Genomic DNA, 20039 nt, shown 5'->3' on the forward strand with positions numbered 1-20039 from the left:
TTGTATGCAAATTGCAGTTTGCGGTTCAGCAGGTATAACTTTTATTAAAAGAGGAAAACGACGCGCTGCACCACCTGGGGATTTCATCCCTTCGCACGTTCTCTCATGTTTCACTCCAAAGTGTTTATTCGTATCCTCTGTACATTTTGAGCACACGTGTTGTTTTTCTCACAGAACTTTGCAGTCGCCCGTCATGTTTTCCCCCCCTTTGAGAAAAGTCGTCGTCTGACGGGAAGAAATCTGCAATTTTGATGTGTTTGGGTTTGATCCGACTGCCGCCTGCTGATCTTTGACTGCTGGAAGCCAAGGGACGGCCGTGCTTTCCTGGCTTCATGTTTATAAAAGTAAAAAAAAGGCTTGAAAACCACCAAATATCTGAAAAGGGTAAAAATAACCACTGAAACCACAAGAAGCAATAATGGATTCAAAACAAATCAAATACAATTAAAAGCTCATGCTGGTTAAAATTAGTCAAATAAGACTGCGACAATAGCCTAAATTACTACAAAGGGTAGAAAGAAAGATACGATATTAAAAAAAAAAACTAAAAATAGTGAAAACAACTAATAAAAGCTACACTCATTAATCATTTAATGAAAATGTCTAAAAGAGTTCAAATCTCTATATATCATGTCTGCAACATGTTGGTATTATATTTTCGTCTTGTCAGAGTCAATCATGTCGATATGTTGTCGTGTTTGTGTTGGTATCACATCAGCGCCATAACGTGTCGGCTGTGGTTTACTAGATATCAGTGGTTTACTAGATATCAGTGGTTTACTAGAGGTCAGTGGTTTACTGGGTATCAGTGGTTTACTAGATATCAGTGGTTTACTAGAGATCAGTGGTTTACTAGATATCAGTGGTTTACTAGAGATCAGTGGTTTACTGGGTATCAGTGGTTTACTAGAAATCAGTGGTTTACTAGATATCAGTGGTTTACTAGAGATCAGTGGTTTACTGGGTATCAGTGGTTTACTAGAGATCAGTGGTTTACTAGATATCAGTGGTTTATTAGAGATCAGTGGTTTACTGGGTATCAGTGGTTTACTAGAGATCAGTGGTTTACTAGAGATCAGTGGTTTACTGGGTATCAGTGGTTTACTAGAGATCAGTGGTTTACTAGAGATCAGTGGTTTACTGGGTATCAGTGGTTTACTAGAGATCAGTGGTTTACTGGGTGTCAGTGGTTTACTAGAGATCAGTGGTTTACTGGGTGTCAGTGGTTTACTAGAGATCAGTGGTTTACTAGAGATCAGTGGTTTACTAGAGATCAGTGGTTTACTGGGTATCAGTGGTTTACTAGAGATCAGTGGTTTACTGGGTGTCAGTGGTTTACTAGAGATCAGTGGTTTACTGGGTATCAGTGGTTTACTAGAGATCAGTGGTTTACTGGGTGTCAGTGGTTTACTAGAGATCAGTGGTTTACTAGAGATCAGTGGTTTACTAGAGATCAGTGGTTTACTGGGTATCAGTGGTTTACTAGAGATCAGTGGTTTACTAGAGATCAGTGGTTTACTGGGTATCAGTGGTTTACTAGAGATCAGTGGTTTACTAGATATCAGTGGTTTACTAGAGATCAGTGGTTTACTGGGTGTCAGTGGTTTACTAGAGATCAGTGGTTTACTGGGTGTCAGTGGTTTACTAGAGATCAGTGGTTTACTGGGTGTCAGTGGTTTACTAGATATCAGTGGTTTACTAGAGATCAGTGGTTTACTGGGTGTCAGTGGTTTACTAGATATCAGTGGTTTATTAGAGATCAGTGGTTTACTAGAGGTCAGTGGTTTATTAGAGATCAGTGGTTTACTAGAGATCAGTGGTTTACTAGAGATCAGTGGTTTACTGGGTGTCAGTGGTTTACTAGATATCAGTGGTTTACTAGAGATCAGTGGTTTACTGGGTGTCAGTGGTTTACTAGATATCAGTGGTTTACTAGAGATCAGTGGTTTACTAGATATCAGTGGTTTACTGGGTATCAGTGGTTTACTAGAGATCAGTGGTTTACTAGATATCAGTGGTTTACTAGATATCAGTGGTTTACTGGGTATCAGTGGTTTACTAGAGATCAGTGGTTTACTAGAGATCAGTGGTTTACTAGAGATCAGTGGTTTACTGGGTGTCAGTGGTTTACTAGAGATCAGTGGTTTACTAGATATCAGTGGTTTACTGGGTATCAGTGGTTTACTAGAGATCAGTGGTTTACTAGAGATCAGTGGTTTACTAGAGATCAGTGGTTTACTGGGTGTCAGTGGTTTACTAGATATCAGTGGTTTACTGGGTGTCAGTGGTTTACTAGAGATCAGTGGTATTCAGAGTCCGATGTTCTGTCATGGGTCTCGGTGTTTGTCTTCAAGTTCTCCGCCTCTTCAGTCGCCCTGCGTCTGTTTTCATCCGTTTCCGTGGATTAAAAGGTCGTTTCACCAGCTCATCTGGTAATTACCACTTTTAATTGCTTCCAGTCGGGGAATTAGCGGGCGCGCTCAGTGTTTCCGCCCTCATTGTCTCCGAGCTGCAGTTTGAGGCTTAGTGACATCACGCAGCCGGTTGAAGAACGAGAAGGAGCTGCCTTTGTTCACCTGAGAGTTCCAGCGACGTGGACAAAGGTCTGGAAAGCTCCGGCTGCTTCCTTTATTCACTGGGAAGAGTTTAAACCCGCTAATGAATCCTCTGCTGGTAATACAGGAAACAAAGGACGCCTCTTACACGCATACATTCCTATTTATTTTAAAGAATGCATGGATGTTTAATAGAATTTTTTATCAGAAGAGCTTGTCTCGCGGCTAAATCGGACTTAAAGACATCAACAATTGATAAACCGGGAGGAAACAGGAAACAGGAAATGGGCACGGCGTTTCCTTCCTGGTTAATTTCCTGGACTCAAAGTCGGACGTATCTTTGTCCTTCCTCAGTGTCTGGTGTTTGAAGACGCTCCGAACGGCGTGAAGGCGGCGCTGGCCGCCGGCATGCAGGTGGTGATGATCCCGGACGATAACCTGGACCCCGGCCTGACTCGGGAAGCCACGCTGCGGCTCAGGAGCATGGAGGACTTCCAGCCGCAGATGTTCGGCCTGCCGGCGTACGACTGAATCCGCCCGACGTCCCACTGCACACCCGTTCTGTCGAATATCTGTACGGAGACATCACAGACGCCTTAAAAAGCTTGAACCCTCGTCCAGGAATTCAGTCTGCACAAGTCATTTCTTCATGAATTGCAACGTTTTGGGGAACAGACGGAGCTTTGAGCTGTTTGAATGCAAACTTAACAACAGGTCATCCGGGACATTTTTATGCGCCAGAGAATTATTTCTGAATAGAGGCCCTGGAAAAAGATCATGTGATGTGGAAAATTTACTGAATATTCAATAATAAATGCTTGTAAAAAGAAAATCCTGTCTCTTTGATGTCATTACACCTTATGAAGCATACATTTCAGCTGCCGATTCGATTCCCAACTCTACTGGTCCTGTGATAAAGGGGTAAGACAATAAATCAAAAGTTTATCATAAAGCAAAAAGTATTTCCTATAAAATGACAGTTATGAGACGTACCAGAGCCTTTATCATATTTTGGATAAATGCATCGTACCTCATCACCCAATAACAAGCTTTCTGTTGTAAAAGACCTACAACCTCAGTTTCTTTCAGTGAAAAGCCAACTTTTCTCTCTAGTCAAGACTCTTTGAGTTGCCCGACAAATAATTAATCCAATCATCTGCACAATAAAACGATCCTGGTTTTGAATAGTCTGCAAAATGTGATCATATTTGATGCATTTACTCGTCTGTAAAACTAATAATGGGTGCAGGCTTGGAGGTTCTGATCGGAAGCTTCACGTGAAGCAGAAAAGATGCCATCATCTGCATGAAGCAGAAACCCCAGACTTCAGCCTTCCCACTAAAAGCAGAACCGAAGCACAAGCTTTCCTGTCCCATCAAGCGGATGGCTTGCAGCAGCGGAACCACTTTCTGAAGACAACTTGGGGCAAATTTAATGCTGGTGGGCGGGGGGGGGGGATCTTCTCCCTCTCTCTCCTCAAACAAGATCTCCCCTTTGTGCCTCCTTGCCTTTTTTTTCCAGTGGGCGGCAGTAATAATATCCTCTGCAGGGTCACTTCCTCTCTCACCACACAGCAGTATGATCCCATCCACCCCTGCTGTGCACGTGTTATGCCCCCCCCCCCCCCCCCCCCCCCCCCCCCCAGAATTACATTACACCATTTCCATTCATTTTTAATTCACTCTCTTCTCCGCTTTGATTTGAGATTTAATTAGGCCACGGGTTATTTTCAGACTTATTACATATTTTCTTCAGGACCTTTCTCAAGCTCGGTGAATGTAACTCATGCATGTGCCGCAGGCTCATTTTTAATTTATTTCAGCATTTAATGTGTCACATGGGTGCAGTCAACCTGTCGCGTAGAATTCGCCGCCCGAGTGATCAGATGAGTATCGGCTATATGGTGGAAGTAGAGTGGTGGTTACAGCGGAACGCATTGATAGAAACACACAGCTACACTTGGTATTTATCACACATCAGATCTTCAGCAACAACAGATCACAAAGGATTTTTTTGGTGGGATAATTGAATGATGGAATTGTTAGCTAGCATAGCAGAGGATTGGGATTTATTTTGAGTAAAAATACGGTTTGGTCAGAGAAAGATCTGGTCTCAAATGGATCCTATTATTTAATTCTCAAAGTGTTTTTAGGCTAGTCAAATTATTAAAATGATTTTCAGTGGACTGACAAATCAGGTACAGAAAGCGCTTGAACTATTAATTGGTGGATCGATAAAGAGACGATTATTATTGACTAAATAATGCTCTAAAGTGCTTGAATATTTTGGTTGTGATTTGAAGCTTCAATTGGATCTTAGTACACAGGAAACAGGTGCAACGTTTAAAACTATAAATACAGTTTTGACAGTTTTCTGATGCCAGAAACAAGTTTGCTCTGCAAAGGCAAGTCATGACATGAGCTTTAATGTTACAAATACAAAGATTAACACAGTTGTTCTTTCTACAGTAACAGATATTTACAGGCTGAGGTCTCTGTGATATCTTTATTCACATTAAAAAAAAAGCTTTTTCAAGCTATCTTCTTGCAGTCTCCAGGCAACAGTACTTGACTATACAGCAGGTATTTGATGTAAACTGAACCGTCTGAGAAATGTACAATTATTATTTTCCAGTTTGCCGTCACCCTTCTGCTGTATCGTCACTCTGAAGCTTTTCCAGAGCGGCAGCGGCGACACTGATAGTCCGAAGTGTCTGCGACACAGGTCCCTCTTTATCGGGAAAAACACTGCATGTGTTTTATGGAGGGCCTCATTTTTAAATGGTAAAGCTTTAGATTTCGGGGCTCAGAGGATCCAGGCCAGCTTCTCTGTATTTTTACCCGTTCTGTGTGATGATAAGGAAGTGGAAAAACTCTCTGGATGTTTTCATCTCATGTGAAGAAACTGGACGTCGTGTTTATGGAAACATGCAGGAGTTTTAATGTTGACAAAAAAAAAGTTTCTGTCTGTAAAGTGCCAGCCTCTTTGTCCCGATAGTCTTAAGCAAATCTTGCTTTTTGCTCAAAGCCTTGGTCAAAACAAATAAGTCTATGATGTGCAAGGTGGCACAACTTAAGATAGATTTCTCTATTCTTGACACCAGGCGAAACATATCTCAAGTCTGCATATCTCCAAAGAACAGGCGAAGGCTGGAGTGCCAAGAGGGGGAGAGGAGAGGGGGAACGCCAGCATCCCGTGGAAGGAGCTGAACGGCGAGCTTATTGGGCTGCCAGAGCGAGAGAGCGAGCGACCTCAACTCCAACCAAAAGGGATTTTATGGAGATGAAGATAGCGAAGGTCTCTCTCTCTCTCTCTCTCTCTGTCTCGCTGCATTTCCTGTCTGCAGATTCACTCCGTTTCTGGCTCAACTTGATTCCAGGAGTTCATGAAGAGACCAAACTGGATTCAATAAAAAAAAAAAAAAAAACTAATTTCTTAGCTTTCTTTTGTTGTACTGGAATTTTAATCCCACGGGAAAGTGTAACGGTTCATAGACATGAGAATGTCGGATTATCATATCAGACACTGGCTATAGTTTGTGTCATCCTCGGTGGCTCTCAGCACTTTGTAGCATCACGCGTTCATGGAATGCTCCAATTCTGGTGCGTTCAGCCTTTTCAGGGGATTTTTGATGGTACACCTACAGTTGCCATATATAGACCTTGGATTTGCGTTCAACTAATATTCCACTCTTGTGCTTCAGAGCTGACGTCCTGTCGGAGATGTTTTTCCGACACGTTACATTTACTTCACTGACGTTTTGGACACGTTTTACTTGCAAGATACCTTTTATTGCAACACACATTTCCTGATATAATTCTGAAGAAAAGAACATGAATGTCACTCATTACTCTCGACGTAATGGTGCTCGTTATGCTCACTTTTCATCGGATTATGTCGAAATAATCCAATTGTTTTGGAGTAACTTGCTCTGACGGAGGCGCTCTACCCACTCATCCACACAAATATTGTTTTGAATTGAAGACAAGAGTATTTTCGACTGGTTGAAGGATTTTAGTGTGTTGTTTGTGATATTTTGCAATCAGCTGATTTAGTTTTTCTGGGTCAGAATTTGAAAGATTCTGTAAAACTGAGCAGCATTAGAAGTCTCAGTTAATAGAAATAGTGTATTATCGGGTAACCTTCGGTAACACGAACACCTGAAGAGTTGAATTAAGTGACATTATTGGCTCTCCTGCTGTGTTGCAGTGTGTCCGGCACATTAACAGTCTGCAGCAGGAACGTGGTCCTGGTGATTTATGTGTCCGTCACACTGATGTGCAGTGACCCCTGAGAGCAGATTAAAGATTCTCACCTGGGCGGATGCCGTTTACCAGAGCAGCACATCACAGGGAACACGGTCGGAAGCCGCAGAGTCCAAACTGAAGCAGAGCGAACAAACTTGGAGAATCCTTCAACTCAGCCTTGCCGTTCCCCTTCAGCATTTCCCCTGCACGTGAACCTTTTGTGTAATCAGAGTATTCACGTGTGCATCCGTAGATGTGGGGCTCGGCTCACTGTTTGATCCTGATGTACATCAGCCTCATTACGCTCCCACAGAGAAACGGATCGGTCTTGTAACAATACTTCTCATATTTACACTCCAGTAATTAGAAATTACAGACTCGCTGCATCTTTCATCAGTCGCATTAATCGTCTCGTCACAGGAGGGTAATTCTATCGGCTGAGTGCGGAAGGCAAATAAAAGACGAGCAAAAAGGGAATTAAATTACACCATTTGAGTCTTTGAAAATAAAGCTCACCCACCACAATCAATCATGAGACTCTGAGAGGTTTCCGCTGGATCCTGAAGATTACTGACTGCAAGAATAAACCAAAACCCTCAAAATGGCTTTTTCCGGAATTGTGTCTGTTCCTCAGGTGTGTTAACTTGTGCATTTCACATCAAACATGAATTTATATATTACAAGGGGCTGAAAAATAGCAACACAAATGCTCTCGGGATGCTTCCCGATCTTTTGTCTGGTCTCATAAAGTCAGGACACATTCACGCCTCCTTTATGCAGGTTCCAGTCCAAAACATCATTTTTCTCACTAACGCTGAGTTTCTGCTGGCTTGTCCTGATGGTGTGAAATCGCTGGCTGTGTGTCAGAGCGTGTTTGAGAGTGCCGGAGTGAGCAGTGTGTTTGCAGAATGATGAAAGTCTTTTCTGAGCCAAAAAAAAAAAAAGCTAATGAGTTATTTTCCAAATATGGTCAGACAACAACACATTTCCACATTATTGGTCTTCAGCTAGTTTATCTGTGTCATATGTTGTTGCCGTTTTACCTTTTTTGTCATTTAAGTGGATTATTTTACTGTGTTTTTTTTTGTCCCAAACCATTTTGGCAAATAGTAATTTTTCAAAGTTTCCCTTTTAGCCTTTTTTTTTTTCCAATGATGTCAACCGGTTTAACCATGCTGTTTTGCCATTTTTATTAATTTAGCTGTTTTTGTTGTTGTAGCTATTCTAATCTTTCCAAGCCATTCCAGCCAGTTCAACCTTTTAAAAGCCTTTTTAAATCATTTAATTAGCACATTTGTCTATTTACGTGACAATTGCATGGTCCGTTAAAGACTAAGATACGTCAAAGTGATGACAATACCTCAATATTGGACATCTTGTGGTGAACCCACACCGTGAAACCAAAAGTGAACTTACAAAACACTCACCATCACTTTAATTTCTTTGTCAGGCTGCTTGATTTGAAGTCCGCTGGTGATGTGAAGCCGCTCCTGAGGCGTCATGCTGATGAGCCGTGTTCCCGCTGTGGCGGAGATGAAGTACCTGCAGGCTCTGGGCGGGCCGCTGATTGTTACCACTGTGCACAATTAGCCTTTGGAGAGGTTTCATTCCTCCGTCTCTTCATGCTGCCTGACGCTGTTATCGTCTAAACCCACTTAGAAGCCCCTGATGAGCAAAAGAAAGAGATTAGAGGCCTGTGTCCGGCAGCTGTGGAGCAACACGCGGCTCTACAGCCCCTCTGTAGCGGCCCCGTGAAGCTTTCACTGTAATAACTTTCCCAAAAATGCATCGAACTGATTTTCTTTCCAAGTGAAAGTCATAATCTTGAGCTAAAACCATGTCAGCAGTCGTGAATGTTGTAACTTGTGATGCTCTCATTTCGAAGAACGACTCTCCCGGGGTTTCAACAGCAGTTTTGACTGGTTCTAAGACGTTTAAGTGGAAAAAGTGACTAAAAGCTGTGCAGTGCTGTGGTGCGGATCAGGTTGTATTGGAGGTGCATGTGGACGCTTGTTCCCGCGCAAACGCGTCTGATTAGCTCCGTCAGGGCCCGAGTCTGCTGCCGGATGATCAAAGACGTACTGGAGGGAGCAGTCACCATCAGTGAATCACAGATTTGACGAGTAGCCTGTGTGGTGGGGAGCACTCGTCACATCTTCGGCTCTTCACATTAACTTTTAATCTGGAGCGGTGTGAAAACCCACTGCGCTGTAATGCCGCTTGTTCCTCGCTCTGTTTCTCCTCTGATCTGCTCATGAAAATGCATAATTTGTCCTGTCACCGTCGGAGAGCTGCAGGACAGTGTTAATGCGTCGCGAAGAAATTGGAATGCATGAAGCGCTCGGAGCGTTTCCCACCAGAGAAAGAGCCACAAGCACAGTGATTACCCAGCGATTCCCTCCGGGAATAATTCAGCACAATATCGCATGTTTGCACTGCATTTGCAGAACTCCTCATTCACCATCAGTGACGACTGTGAAGAGCTCACAGACCTCAGTCAACAGTGAACTGGCAAAATCTACTGGGGCTAAATTGCGTCAAATCATAAACAGAAAGTCTTTTTAAGGCAACTATAGAACTGATTTCGATAAAAACTCGAGGACAAAAGATCGCTACAGAATATACTGAAAGAACCAAACGCCAACAGACGGGAAAAATCAACCAAACAACTAAAAAAAGACCCCAAACCTCCCCAAATGACAGAAAACACAAGACACGCATACAAAATTACTACAATTAATATTTAAAAATAATACAAAGACGCCTTCCAGAAGTGACATGATGCCAACCACAATGGAAAACGGCCACAAAGAGACACAAAATGACGACAAGTCGACAAAAAATGAATAAACAATTATCACGTACAAAATAATCACAAAACAAATACATTCTGGAACAAAACTAGCTCAACGGGCCTGAACATTGTTAAGATGCTCAAATAACTTGATTCTTAATTAAAATAATTCTTAATTGTATATTATATATGTTTGGAAAATAATTATACATATTTTGGATAACAGCTTCTAATAGTCAGCTGTTTTTTTTTTGTTTTGTTTTTTCCATTTCCAGGTTTAAAGTTAGTGTTTAGCATGTCCAGTGTGAACAGACAGGAGTGTTCAGCATTTGTGAATTATTTCACAGCCAGTTTCATATTCACTGAAATCTTTTCTCCAAAGAACAAAGCCAACGCAGTCTCAGAGCAGTCGTACCTTAAATTAACTCCCTGGAGGTTTTTTTTTTTCCCTGTTTCTTTTGAATATCTCACGTATACCTTATTTTTTAAGCTTTATTAGTGGAAGCAGAAGCCCCCTGATGTTTCCTCCTCCTATATTTAAACTGCATCTGAATCCAGCGTCGCACAGTCGGCACTTTCAAATTCTCCACCTGGATTTCCTGGAGATTGAAAACCCTTTTTCAGTTTGTTTGGTGCTTTCCCATGAATGAAGAACAGTTCCAAAAATACACACCGGTAGAGCAGGAGGAGCCTTTACAAGAAATTACAATAAATGTCAATGTTAAAATCAGGGAAATCCAAGAATACTGAAAATGATTTTCTTTATGGTGATTTTAAGCAGCATTTAGACCACGGAACTTTCCGACGGCAGCAGGAGCTATCATAGAAACTTTTAACGAATTGATACTTCCTGTTCGAGAGTGCACAACTCCAGCTTAACGTCAATGGAAGGAGACGGAGAAGGTAAAAGATTTCACGGAGCAATATTGCTGCATTAAAAGTGCAGAGGTTTGGTTGCTTTGTAAAGAAATTGTATTTGACTGTTTTGTGCTTGTGAACGATTGTAAGTGTCTTGATTATTAAGTGTATTGGGTATGCTACATAGGAGCTTTAGCTGGCTGGTATGGACCTTCACAGGAAGTTTAAATAGTTGGTAGGAACTTTAAGTAGTTGTGAGGAACTATCACAGGAACTTTAACTAGTTATTATGAACCATCACAGGAACTTTAACTAGTTATTATGAACTATCACAGGAACTTTAACTAGTTATTATGAACTATCACAGTAACTTTAACTAGTTATTATGAACCATCACAGGAACTTTAAGTAGTTTTTAAGAACCATCATAGGAACTTTAACTAGTTATGAACTATCACAGGAACTTTACTTAGTTATTATGATCTATCACAGGAACTTTTCTAGCTATTATGAATCGTCACAGGAACTTTAACTAGTTATTATGAACCATCACAGGAACTTTAACTAGTTTTTAAGAACCATCATAGGAACTTTAACTAGTTATGAACTATCATAGGAACTTTAACTAGTTATGAACCATCACAGGAACTTTAACTAGTTATTATGATCTATCACAGGAACTTTTCTAGCTATTATGAATCGTCACAGGAACTTTAAGCAGTTATGAGGAACCATCATAGGAACTTTAACTAGTTTTTAAGAACCATCACAGGAACTTTAGTTGGTAGGAACTATCACAGGAACTGTAAGAAGTGTGTGTCATCTCAGAGTGTGAGAGAAGAGATCAGACTAACGGTAAACATTTGATGCCATCATTTAGTTAAAAGGATAATTTGATGGAACCAACACGGAGTGCAGACATGATGAAATTGTGTGACCCGTGCAGGTTTTCTGGCTCCTTCAGGGCCCTCAGCCTCCCTCCTCTGGGAGCTGCGGGACGTCTCTCTGACACTCCGCAGTGTTTCTCTGCTCGCGGCTGAAATCAATACGATCTTCTCCCTCTCAGGACTCCTCCAGCGCCACTTCTTCTGTTCAATCGGTCCTCCACTCCAGGGGAAGAGCTCTGGTGTGCCGCCGGCCTCGGACGTGCTGAATGTCACGACCCTCCATCGCCGAGCGGCTTCTCCTCCCGTTAACTTGGAAGCGACATGACGGAGGTAATTCTGCAGCTCGGAGCTCCGACTCTATACTGGCCCACTTACACTTGACACCGGGTCCTCTTTCCCCCCCGCCGCCTCAAGCCTTTGACGAGAACTCCGCTCTGCGTTCTGGAAATCTTTTCATTTTTTTCCTTTCTGGGGATGTTCTGGGGACCGGAACTGGCCTCCCACAGGGTCCAACCCGGCCCTCAAGACACTGGTGATTCTATTAACATACACAAGTAGAGTTTATGCATATGCATGTGTGTCAGGTGCAACAAATATGCTCCTGCTCTGTTCTAATGGGTTCTCTTCATCCATCACGTCAAATTTCTAATTACACTTGGACTTTTTTGTTTTCTTGGCGCCCGCTGCGAGTTATTACTGCAGTTTTATAATAAATAGAGCAGGTAACCTGAGTACTCTGGACTGCAGTGGTCACAGAAAGAAAGAAACTCCTTCATATTTAACCCCTCATAAAAGCCGCAGGGGCAGAGACGGTGCCCCGGGGGGGGGGGGGGGGCGTATTCGGGGACATTTCGGAGGCCATTAGGGTGCAGTCAAGCGGTGGTTTTCGGTTTTCCCTCTGAAGTCTTTTCGCCCGGTAACAAGCGTCCACTCACCTCCAGAGGTTTGATCACTGAGGATTAAGTCCAACTTACTCCAGAGACCATATGAAGACAAGTCTCATCTGAACATTTTGTCAAATATGTTTTCACTAAAGCGATGCTAATGCTTTGTAACGCAATGAATCTGTTCAGTTATGGAGTTCAGTTATTTTGTCCCAGATCGGACTCTTTGTTTCACTGGGTGCTCGTTCTTCTACATAGAAATGTATTTATTTTTTAACTTTCATGATGTTTTAACGACAAAAACATTCAGATTTTATAATTTTTTTTTTTTTTTTAATGGATGAAAATCACATATTTTACACTTTATGATGACACAGTTTCTTTAAATTGGATACATTTCTCACTAAATATCTGAAAAAATGTGGTTGGAGGCAGTGGTCTTTAATATTTTGAGGTATTAGCAAGAAAAAGCACAATAAATATCAGCATTAGATGTAGCGTCACAGGCGCTTGGTTTTTATTTGGATGAAGCGCGGTGTCATTATTTATGCCGAATGCATTAACTTAATAAGTTAAAGTCCAAAACAGCTACATTGGTTGTATAATGCACAACGTTTAGCAGAGCTTGATACTCATGTATTCTGCAGTGTGGATTTATCACAGTTAGTTTGGGAGAAATAGTAGGAAAAGTCCAGTAGAGGGTTAAATTCTGCTTATTGGACATGCTAATTATACTATCATATTTAGTCATTTCTTCTCCATCTTTAAACGCTCGTATCTTCAGATTGAACGTAAAAAAATGTCCTTCTTTCTTGATAATCTCACCCTGCATCACATAATCCTCCCATGTGTCTTTTTCACAGTGCACAAAGCTTCATCTTGGTCTCAGACTTGTAGAAATTCAACGTAGTAAAAGTTTCTCTTCAACAGAAAATGATATATAGCAGAGTTTAGGTGTGAGGGAGGTGATTTCTCTTGGTTTGGTGTTAAAATCATGTTTCGCAGGAGGTTTGATAAACTGTGGTCTCATTTTTCCAGCCTTAATCCATCTGTGACTGCCACAAATCAAGTCTGGTTCCTCCACCTGAGAACTGTGAACCGTCTGGACTATCTGGTCTGAATCACTCAGTTTCAATAACTTCTGTCCCATAATGAATGAAAACCCTCATTTAAAAACGACATCTTGGATTTAATCCGGCCTATTTACGTCCACTTACAATCCAGACTGAGAAAAGACGTTCAGCCACTTCGCAATGGAAGGTCCATTAACAGTGAAATTTACCAGAGTCTCCTCAAATATTTAAAGTACATATTGAATCACTTTTAAGACCTTTACTCAATTCAATTAAAAGCTCAGGATAATAAATTCACTGCACACACAGGCTGCATCTCGTTTTACGTTTTACTCAAATCCACCGAAAACCAGTAGATTTAATTTATTTATTCATTAAAAAGCATAACTGAAGTTTTTAGATTAAAACGTGGCTCACCATCTCTTTTCCACCAGTAAATTCTTATATTTTACATGTATTAATGTGAATTTAAATTGTTCGGATTGAATCTTTTAAGATTTTTCTTGACGCTTTTTGACTATTTTTCTAAATTATAGAAAATGAGGGGCCGGGGGTGGGGGAGGGGGGGGGGGGGGGGCGCCAAATGCGGCTCTCGAGCTGAAAGTGAGCTGACCATGAGGGTGTTAACCGGCAGACACGGGGACGTGGAGGGATCACAGGCTGTTTACAGAACGTACACACACACACACATATATATATATATATATATATATATATATATATATATATAGATGATGGCGGCGCATCGAGCTGCAGCTCCATCTCTGGAGGATTTTGCACAAAGCCGCAGCCTCGCATTCAATACCGGAGCTCTGTCTCGTCTCCTCACGATGCCTCACACTCCACACCTGCTGAAACACATACGGTGTATCTACCTGTTCAGGAAAGGTCGCCTCCTGACTGTCTGGTTCTGTTTTTTGTTTTTTTTGTTTGATTTTCAGCTTTTTCATTATTCTCTAATTCCCTGCGTGCGCAGGAAGTCACTTTGCCCCTGCGGTTACTTGAGAAAGAATCCGCTGCATAGATCGAAACAACAGGTCTGTGACCTTCACACCGAATACATACAATTCATCTTGAGCCACGAAACCTACGAAACTACAGGTCAAACAGTTTTACATCTTTTAGCTTTTTGCAAAAAAATCAGAGAAACTTCTTAAAAGAAATAAATGAAAGGAAACAGCTCAAATAGACCAAACTGCTACAGTTAGAAGTGTTTCAAAAGTGTCTCCCGGTTCTAATTGCATTTATGAAACTTAACAAATCGGGTTTATTGTTCTTTGCTGGCGATTCGAGTGCGTCCGTGAAAAAAAACCCAAATGTGATTTTCTTACGAACTGACGACAGGCGAGCAGTGGGAGGAGACGTGATGTTTCTGTTAGGACTGACTCAGCATGAATTTGTGTTCCTCATCAGTGTTCACATGACGTGGTGAGTGAAGTGACCTTTAGAAAATCTGTTGATGCTGAGAGTGGGGGAAAAAAATAAAAAAATACACTTTGATTACCAATCTGTCATGTTTTCAAGACAGCAACTCAATTAGCATGTATTAAAAAAAAACAACCAACGCTGTTGTAAGCATGTTACTGTATTTATACACAGCAAAAAGAGCAATCCTAATCATTTTGCGTGGACAGAAAGTATTGTTCACAGTTTGCACACAGACTTTTAGTTGCTACTCAAAAGCCACAATGACTGCAATGGAATGAAAAACTAAAAGATAACCTTGGAAATGTTAAAACTGTAAACAACTAAAAAGGTAACGGAGCTCATAGCTGTTTGTTTTTATTACCATGTTTCACTGCTCCATCTCTAATATCTGACTCAAAATCTCTCTTTGTCGCTTTATGTGGATTTATAAGACAGTAAATATTTGAAAATGATTCTGCAGGCCGGTTTGAAGGTTGTAATTCTGAAGATCCTCGCCCATATAAGTTGAAACAAGTTCATTGCTTCTGACACAAAATACTAAGTCCCCTCATTATCTACCTTATAATTTAGAGGAAGTAGTAGATGTATTTTAACTTTATTGCTTGGGTACAGATGGCAGAACTAATCTGGACCTTTAAAGAGTACAAGCAGTTCCTTTGAGGTTCAATAATTGGCCTCACGGGGTTCACTAAAGTAGTTTTATTATTCTTTTTCACAGCATTTACAGGAACTTTCCCTGGTTTCACTGAACAAGGCTTTTCCTCTCGACTTATTAAATGTACAGGTAATAAATCTGAGTGGAGCGACCCAGACGGAATCCAAAGTAAGTCATTAACAAACTGTAAACAGACATGTTGAGTCTGAGATCATTACAGTTCATGAATGGATTGTGCCATAGTGGAACAAACCATTCATACCAACCAGCATCTTTTTTTTTTCCATAAAAAAATAGTGTAGCGAAGGTTTTCCTTGCCATTTAAGTTGTTTTACATTTGTTGAGCTGTTGAAGCTACTGTAAGATGAGTTATTTCATTAGTTTTTGTCGCAATTTGACCCATTTTACTTGTCTTTTTTGTTAATGTAGTGATTTGAGGACAATAATCTGCTGTGACAAACACTGACCGGACCTTAAATCAGCTGGGAAATATGCCGAACCGGCATTTAGCAATTGTTAAAAGGCTTTGGAAGCAATTTTTGTTTTGAAACAGTGAAAAACTGTTTTTATGACTCGATGCGTTTTGCACTTTTAGATGTTTCGATTTTCAGCCTCTGAAAGTTGTCGGTAGTTATTCCATTCCATGTTACATTGTGAAAGCATTTTGTAACGGTCGCATTCGACACGACAGAATTGAGATCATATTCATACTGAGTTGGATTTTTGTTTTTTGTTTGTTTTTTGTGTCGCTGCTGATTGGCGGCCTGATCACACCTCTAGGCAGTAACTCTGGATCATTGTAACTTCCTCTACATATTCTCCAATCATCATCAAACGTGTGATGAGTGAGTCTGGCGAGGAAGTCGGTGGCGGCCCGTCGGCTCCCAGCCACCGCTAAGTGGCTCGGCGGTGAGACATGAGAAGACGGCGGCTCTCTTAATTCCTCATGAGGCAGACTGGGAGCTCGGGTTTTAACTCTGCAGAAGGAAAACGTGGGCATAAACTCTGTCGGTACAAGCCCGTCGCTCCTTATCACGTATGCGAGCTACATATTTCCACCGGCGTCTCCGGGGACACTCCGCTCTCGTCTTTGTCTCTCGCTGGGTTTTGTTTTTTTTTTTATCAGAAACCCACTTTCCATAAGTAATATATGGAAATTGTCTACCATGAGGCAAAAATGTGTGTCGTATCTTTTTATACCTAAAGTAAAATGTCGGTTGTAAAGAGAACTTCTTTCAATAATATCACTGAAGTGGCCAAATGTCTCTACTTCACTGTCAGCTATTGTGTTTCTTCAAGTGGTAATAATTGGAGTTCCCGTGTTTCTGGGCCGGTCGTATATATGAAATAAATATCTCTGCTCTCCGAGTCTAAACTCTACGAAAATGAGAGTTCAGGAGATATGGAGTCCATAACTCAATGGCAGCTGTTAATTAAAGTGTGTGTAATGACTTCCTTCCACATCGGTTCAAGAAGCTTCGGTCCCGAACGCTGCGAGTTAGACTCAGTGGCCACAGGAATTGAAAATAAGATTGTGTCACCAACAGTGGTTAATCAACTCATCCCATATGACCGTTGGACATTAATGGTGACATTTGTCTTGGCTTTAAAGAGACGGAGATGTTTTGATGGGACATGTTCCACCCTGACGATGTCCTGTTCTGTCTGGGATCACAGACAGAACAGGAGCTATAGCTTATAGCTTTGCGTGATAATATAACCACTCAGATTATACTGTCTCAACCTCCTCCTGATCCGTTGGGGTACGGACCCTACAAGACCTCTGAAGTTCTGCTTTGGTGTGCCACCAAGACGCTGAGAGAGACAAGGCTCAGGACTGGACTCGTCAAACCACAGCCGGATTTTCTAATGCAGACCAGAACTCGACCTCTGTAATCTTCACCGGGATTCTTCAATCGGATTCTATCAACTGTGACCATTGAGAGCAGACCCAGACCCTCAGAACGAGACCCACGATGTAGGAAGATTCTCTCCATGGATCGCAAACTTCTCGGTTTCAGTGAAATCAGTGGTTAAATGTGAAAGTTTCTCAAACAAAAGTTCAAAACAGACTTAGTGGGAAGTGACGATAACTGAATTCAACACTCGTAATGAGGAGGAGGAGGAGGAGGAAAGGTGTTGCTCATTAAGGGACAACACTTTCAAAATAAAGAAGTTAAAATATCTGGAGATTAAAGATCTGCATAATACAACGGTATGCATTTAATCTCTTTATTTGTTTTGTCACAATTATACACAACCTCATTTGATCGTTGTTGTGACGTTATTGACGAAAACCGTCCAGTTTCTTCCGACGAAGTTTGAGCCTTTTGCGAGCGGTAATTACACTAAACGAATACTGCCGTTCCAGCAGGTTACCTCATGAAATCTTTTTAACCTTTGGGAAGGATTTAAAAGAGGCTTTGTGCAAAGAATAAAGAGCTAACTGTTGTATAAAACAATCTCTAACTCACAAGCGCTCACTCTTTGTTGTAGAATAATTGGCGCCTATTATTCATTCACACCATAAAGCAAATGCTCGAGATTAAAACGATGTTTAAAGGAACGATTTTCAGCTTTTATGTGAGGGCGACACATCTCTAATATCTCCCAATACCCTGAATAATTCAATAATTAAGACTTTAATCCTGTTTTTGGGGCTTTCACAAAGCGTTTGATGTTCCTCAACACGGAACACACTCTTCTGCTTTTGCAAGGAAGTCCAGAAACATTGCGCAGACTTTCTATCCCGACACAAACAGCTGCACACGCCACTTCCACTTTCCTTTATTTGTCATTGCGTCGCAACCTTTCTGACCTGGAGACTCCAGATTGGCTTTGAAACGGTCCTATTTCAGCAGCCATTGCATGAAAACTTCACCATCCGTTCCGCTCTCGCCGCGACTGAAGGTCGAGAGTAGAAATACTTTAGAAAATCTACTTAAATAAACAAATGAAGTGCACATATTTGGAACTTCTGATTGATAGTGACCTCCTGAAGGGGGTATTTGGACCTCGGCCACTCCTCTACAGTGCCTCGTGTCGCCAATAAATTCACCATTATTCCTGTTTTGTTCCAAGTATTGAGGAAAGTGGTGAAGTCAGCTGGCACATACTTCCATGTTTTCATCCATCAAGACCCTCCCAGGAAGATAATTGTAAAATAATAACTCTACGCTGTTCATATTATCTGTCAGGAGGTTGTAAATTCAGAGCAGTGGCTCCTGCAATAAAGAAAAGCCAACATGTTTGCCAAGGAGTGTAAAATCTTGATGGAAATGTGTCTTTTAACGGCCGCGTGGTACCACGGTGCGGTACATTCATGATCTCAATGTTCTGAACTGTGCGTCTTGAATTTCAAATGATTTCCACGCTGCAGACGGTGGATTGTGTTGCTGGGAAGACTGACAGCCTGAGTCATCACAGCAAATGCCCCAAAACAACATGTGTCACTCTGAAAAACACTCTAATTATAAGTATCAGTGACACGTTCGGGTGCGTAATTGAGACCCTGATCCATGGTGACAAACCGCCGGCTGGAAGGAGAGACAGACTTTCTGAGAGTGTTGAACACGGCGAGGGGAAAAGTTAGTGAACCCTGAGGGGCCGTAATGTGATCTGATCCCAGATCTGTCACCTCTGTCAACTGAAGAGCTTTAATATCCACTTTCAACCAAATCCTGCTAAACATTTTTCACCCCAAAAAAAAGCTTTTTTTTTCTCTTGATGAAATATCAAAGCCACACCTTCAAAACGGGACATTTTAGGATTGTATTGAACCGTTTTAGAAGTGTTAACCAGGTGGTAGAAGTGATATTATTCTTTATTGTTTTAGACATTTTAGCTCTTTTCTCTGTGGCAGTTTGATCTATTTTATGCTTGAGTTGTTTTTGAACATCATGTGTTTTTCTTTTTCCTTCTGTTATTGTGTTAAGAAACATTTCCTCAGCTGGCCCATAACGACTTTTATTTGTGGACTTTAGGATGAGATATCCTCATCGCTGTAGCTTCTTGCATTTTTTCTTTCCAGCACGTTGTTGTGTGATGTTCTCTTTTGTTGATCACCTGCAAGCCAAAAAGCTAAATGCACATTAGCAGGTTATTTTACACGATCTGAATAAACCAGGTACATATTCATCTTTTCCTGATCAGATTCAAGCAGTAGAGCATTTTCTTGTGTTCGTCTTTCTAAAGACACAGAACAAATCTTCAATTCTTCCTATAAAAACTGGATGTGGATCGTGTGATTGTCACAGTATTCCTGGTGCATGTGCATCTAATCACTATATTCAGTCTTTATGCTAACAGGACAGTCGGATTGAAGAAATAAGGATTCAGATTGACGTGTTGTTTTTTTTCCCCCCTCCAGCCTGCAGTGCTTGACAGCGTTGCTTGGATGTGATCAGCAAGGATGGACTTTCCTCTCCACACCATCCTGAGATTCCTCCCGCCTCCAACGAAACTCCACGGGGAGATTTAAAAGGGAGCAGTGCATCACTCCTGAACGTGTAAAAGCTTGTTTCACACCACAGTGCACAACAAATAGGCGCTGTGGCAGTGGTGAGTTGTGTGCCTGAACTGATTACTAACCGAGAGTCCACACTTCACCTGGAAGCGTGCTACCTGTACATCCTGCCTCAGACCTCTGGGGACAGAAA

The 20039-nt window shown here is 41.4% G+C and overlaps 1 protein-coding gene across 2 annotated transcripts in view; it reads left to right on the forward strand.

The window, feature by feature from the left end:
- Positions 1-19898, forward strand: part of pudp (pseudouridine 5'-phosphatase) — a 28110-nt gene extending 8212 nt beyond the window's left edge. Inside the window, exons 4-5 of one of the 2 annotated variants that reach the window (XR_013937167.1) lie at positions 11521-11671; positions 19751-19898. Coding sequence is in view for 1 of the 2 variants with exons in the window: in XM_080520015.1 (XP_080376141.1) it covers positions 2910-3086 (177 nt within the window). In the remaining variant the exon portion in view is untranslated. Of the gene's footprint in view, positions 1-2909; positions 3315-11520; positions 11672-19750 lie in introns of those variants that run through there. The other variant, XM_080520015.1, reaches the window with a different exon arrangement.
- Positions 19899-20039: the final 141 nt, after the last annotated feature.

The sequence above is a fragment of the Blennius ocellaris genome (genome assembly GCF_963422515.1).
Source record: "Blennius ocellaris genome assembly, chromosome: 24".
Classification (NCBI taxonomy): Eukaryota; Metazoa; Chordata; class Actinopteri; order Blenniiformes; family Blenniidae; genus Blennius; species Blennius ocellaris.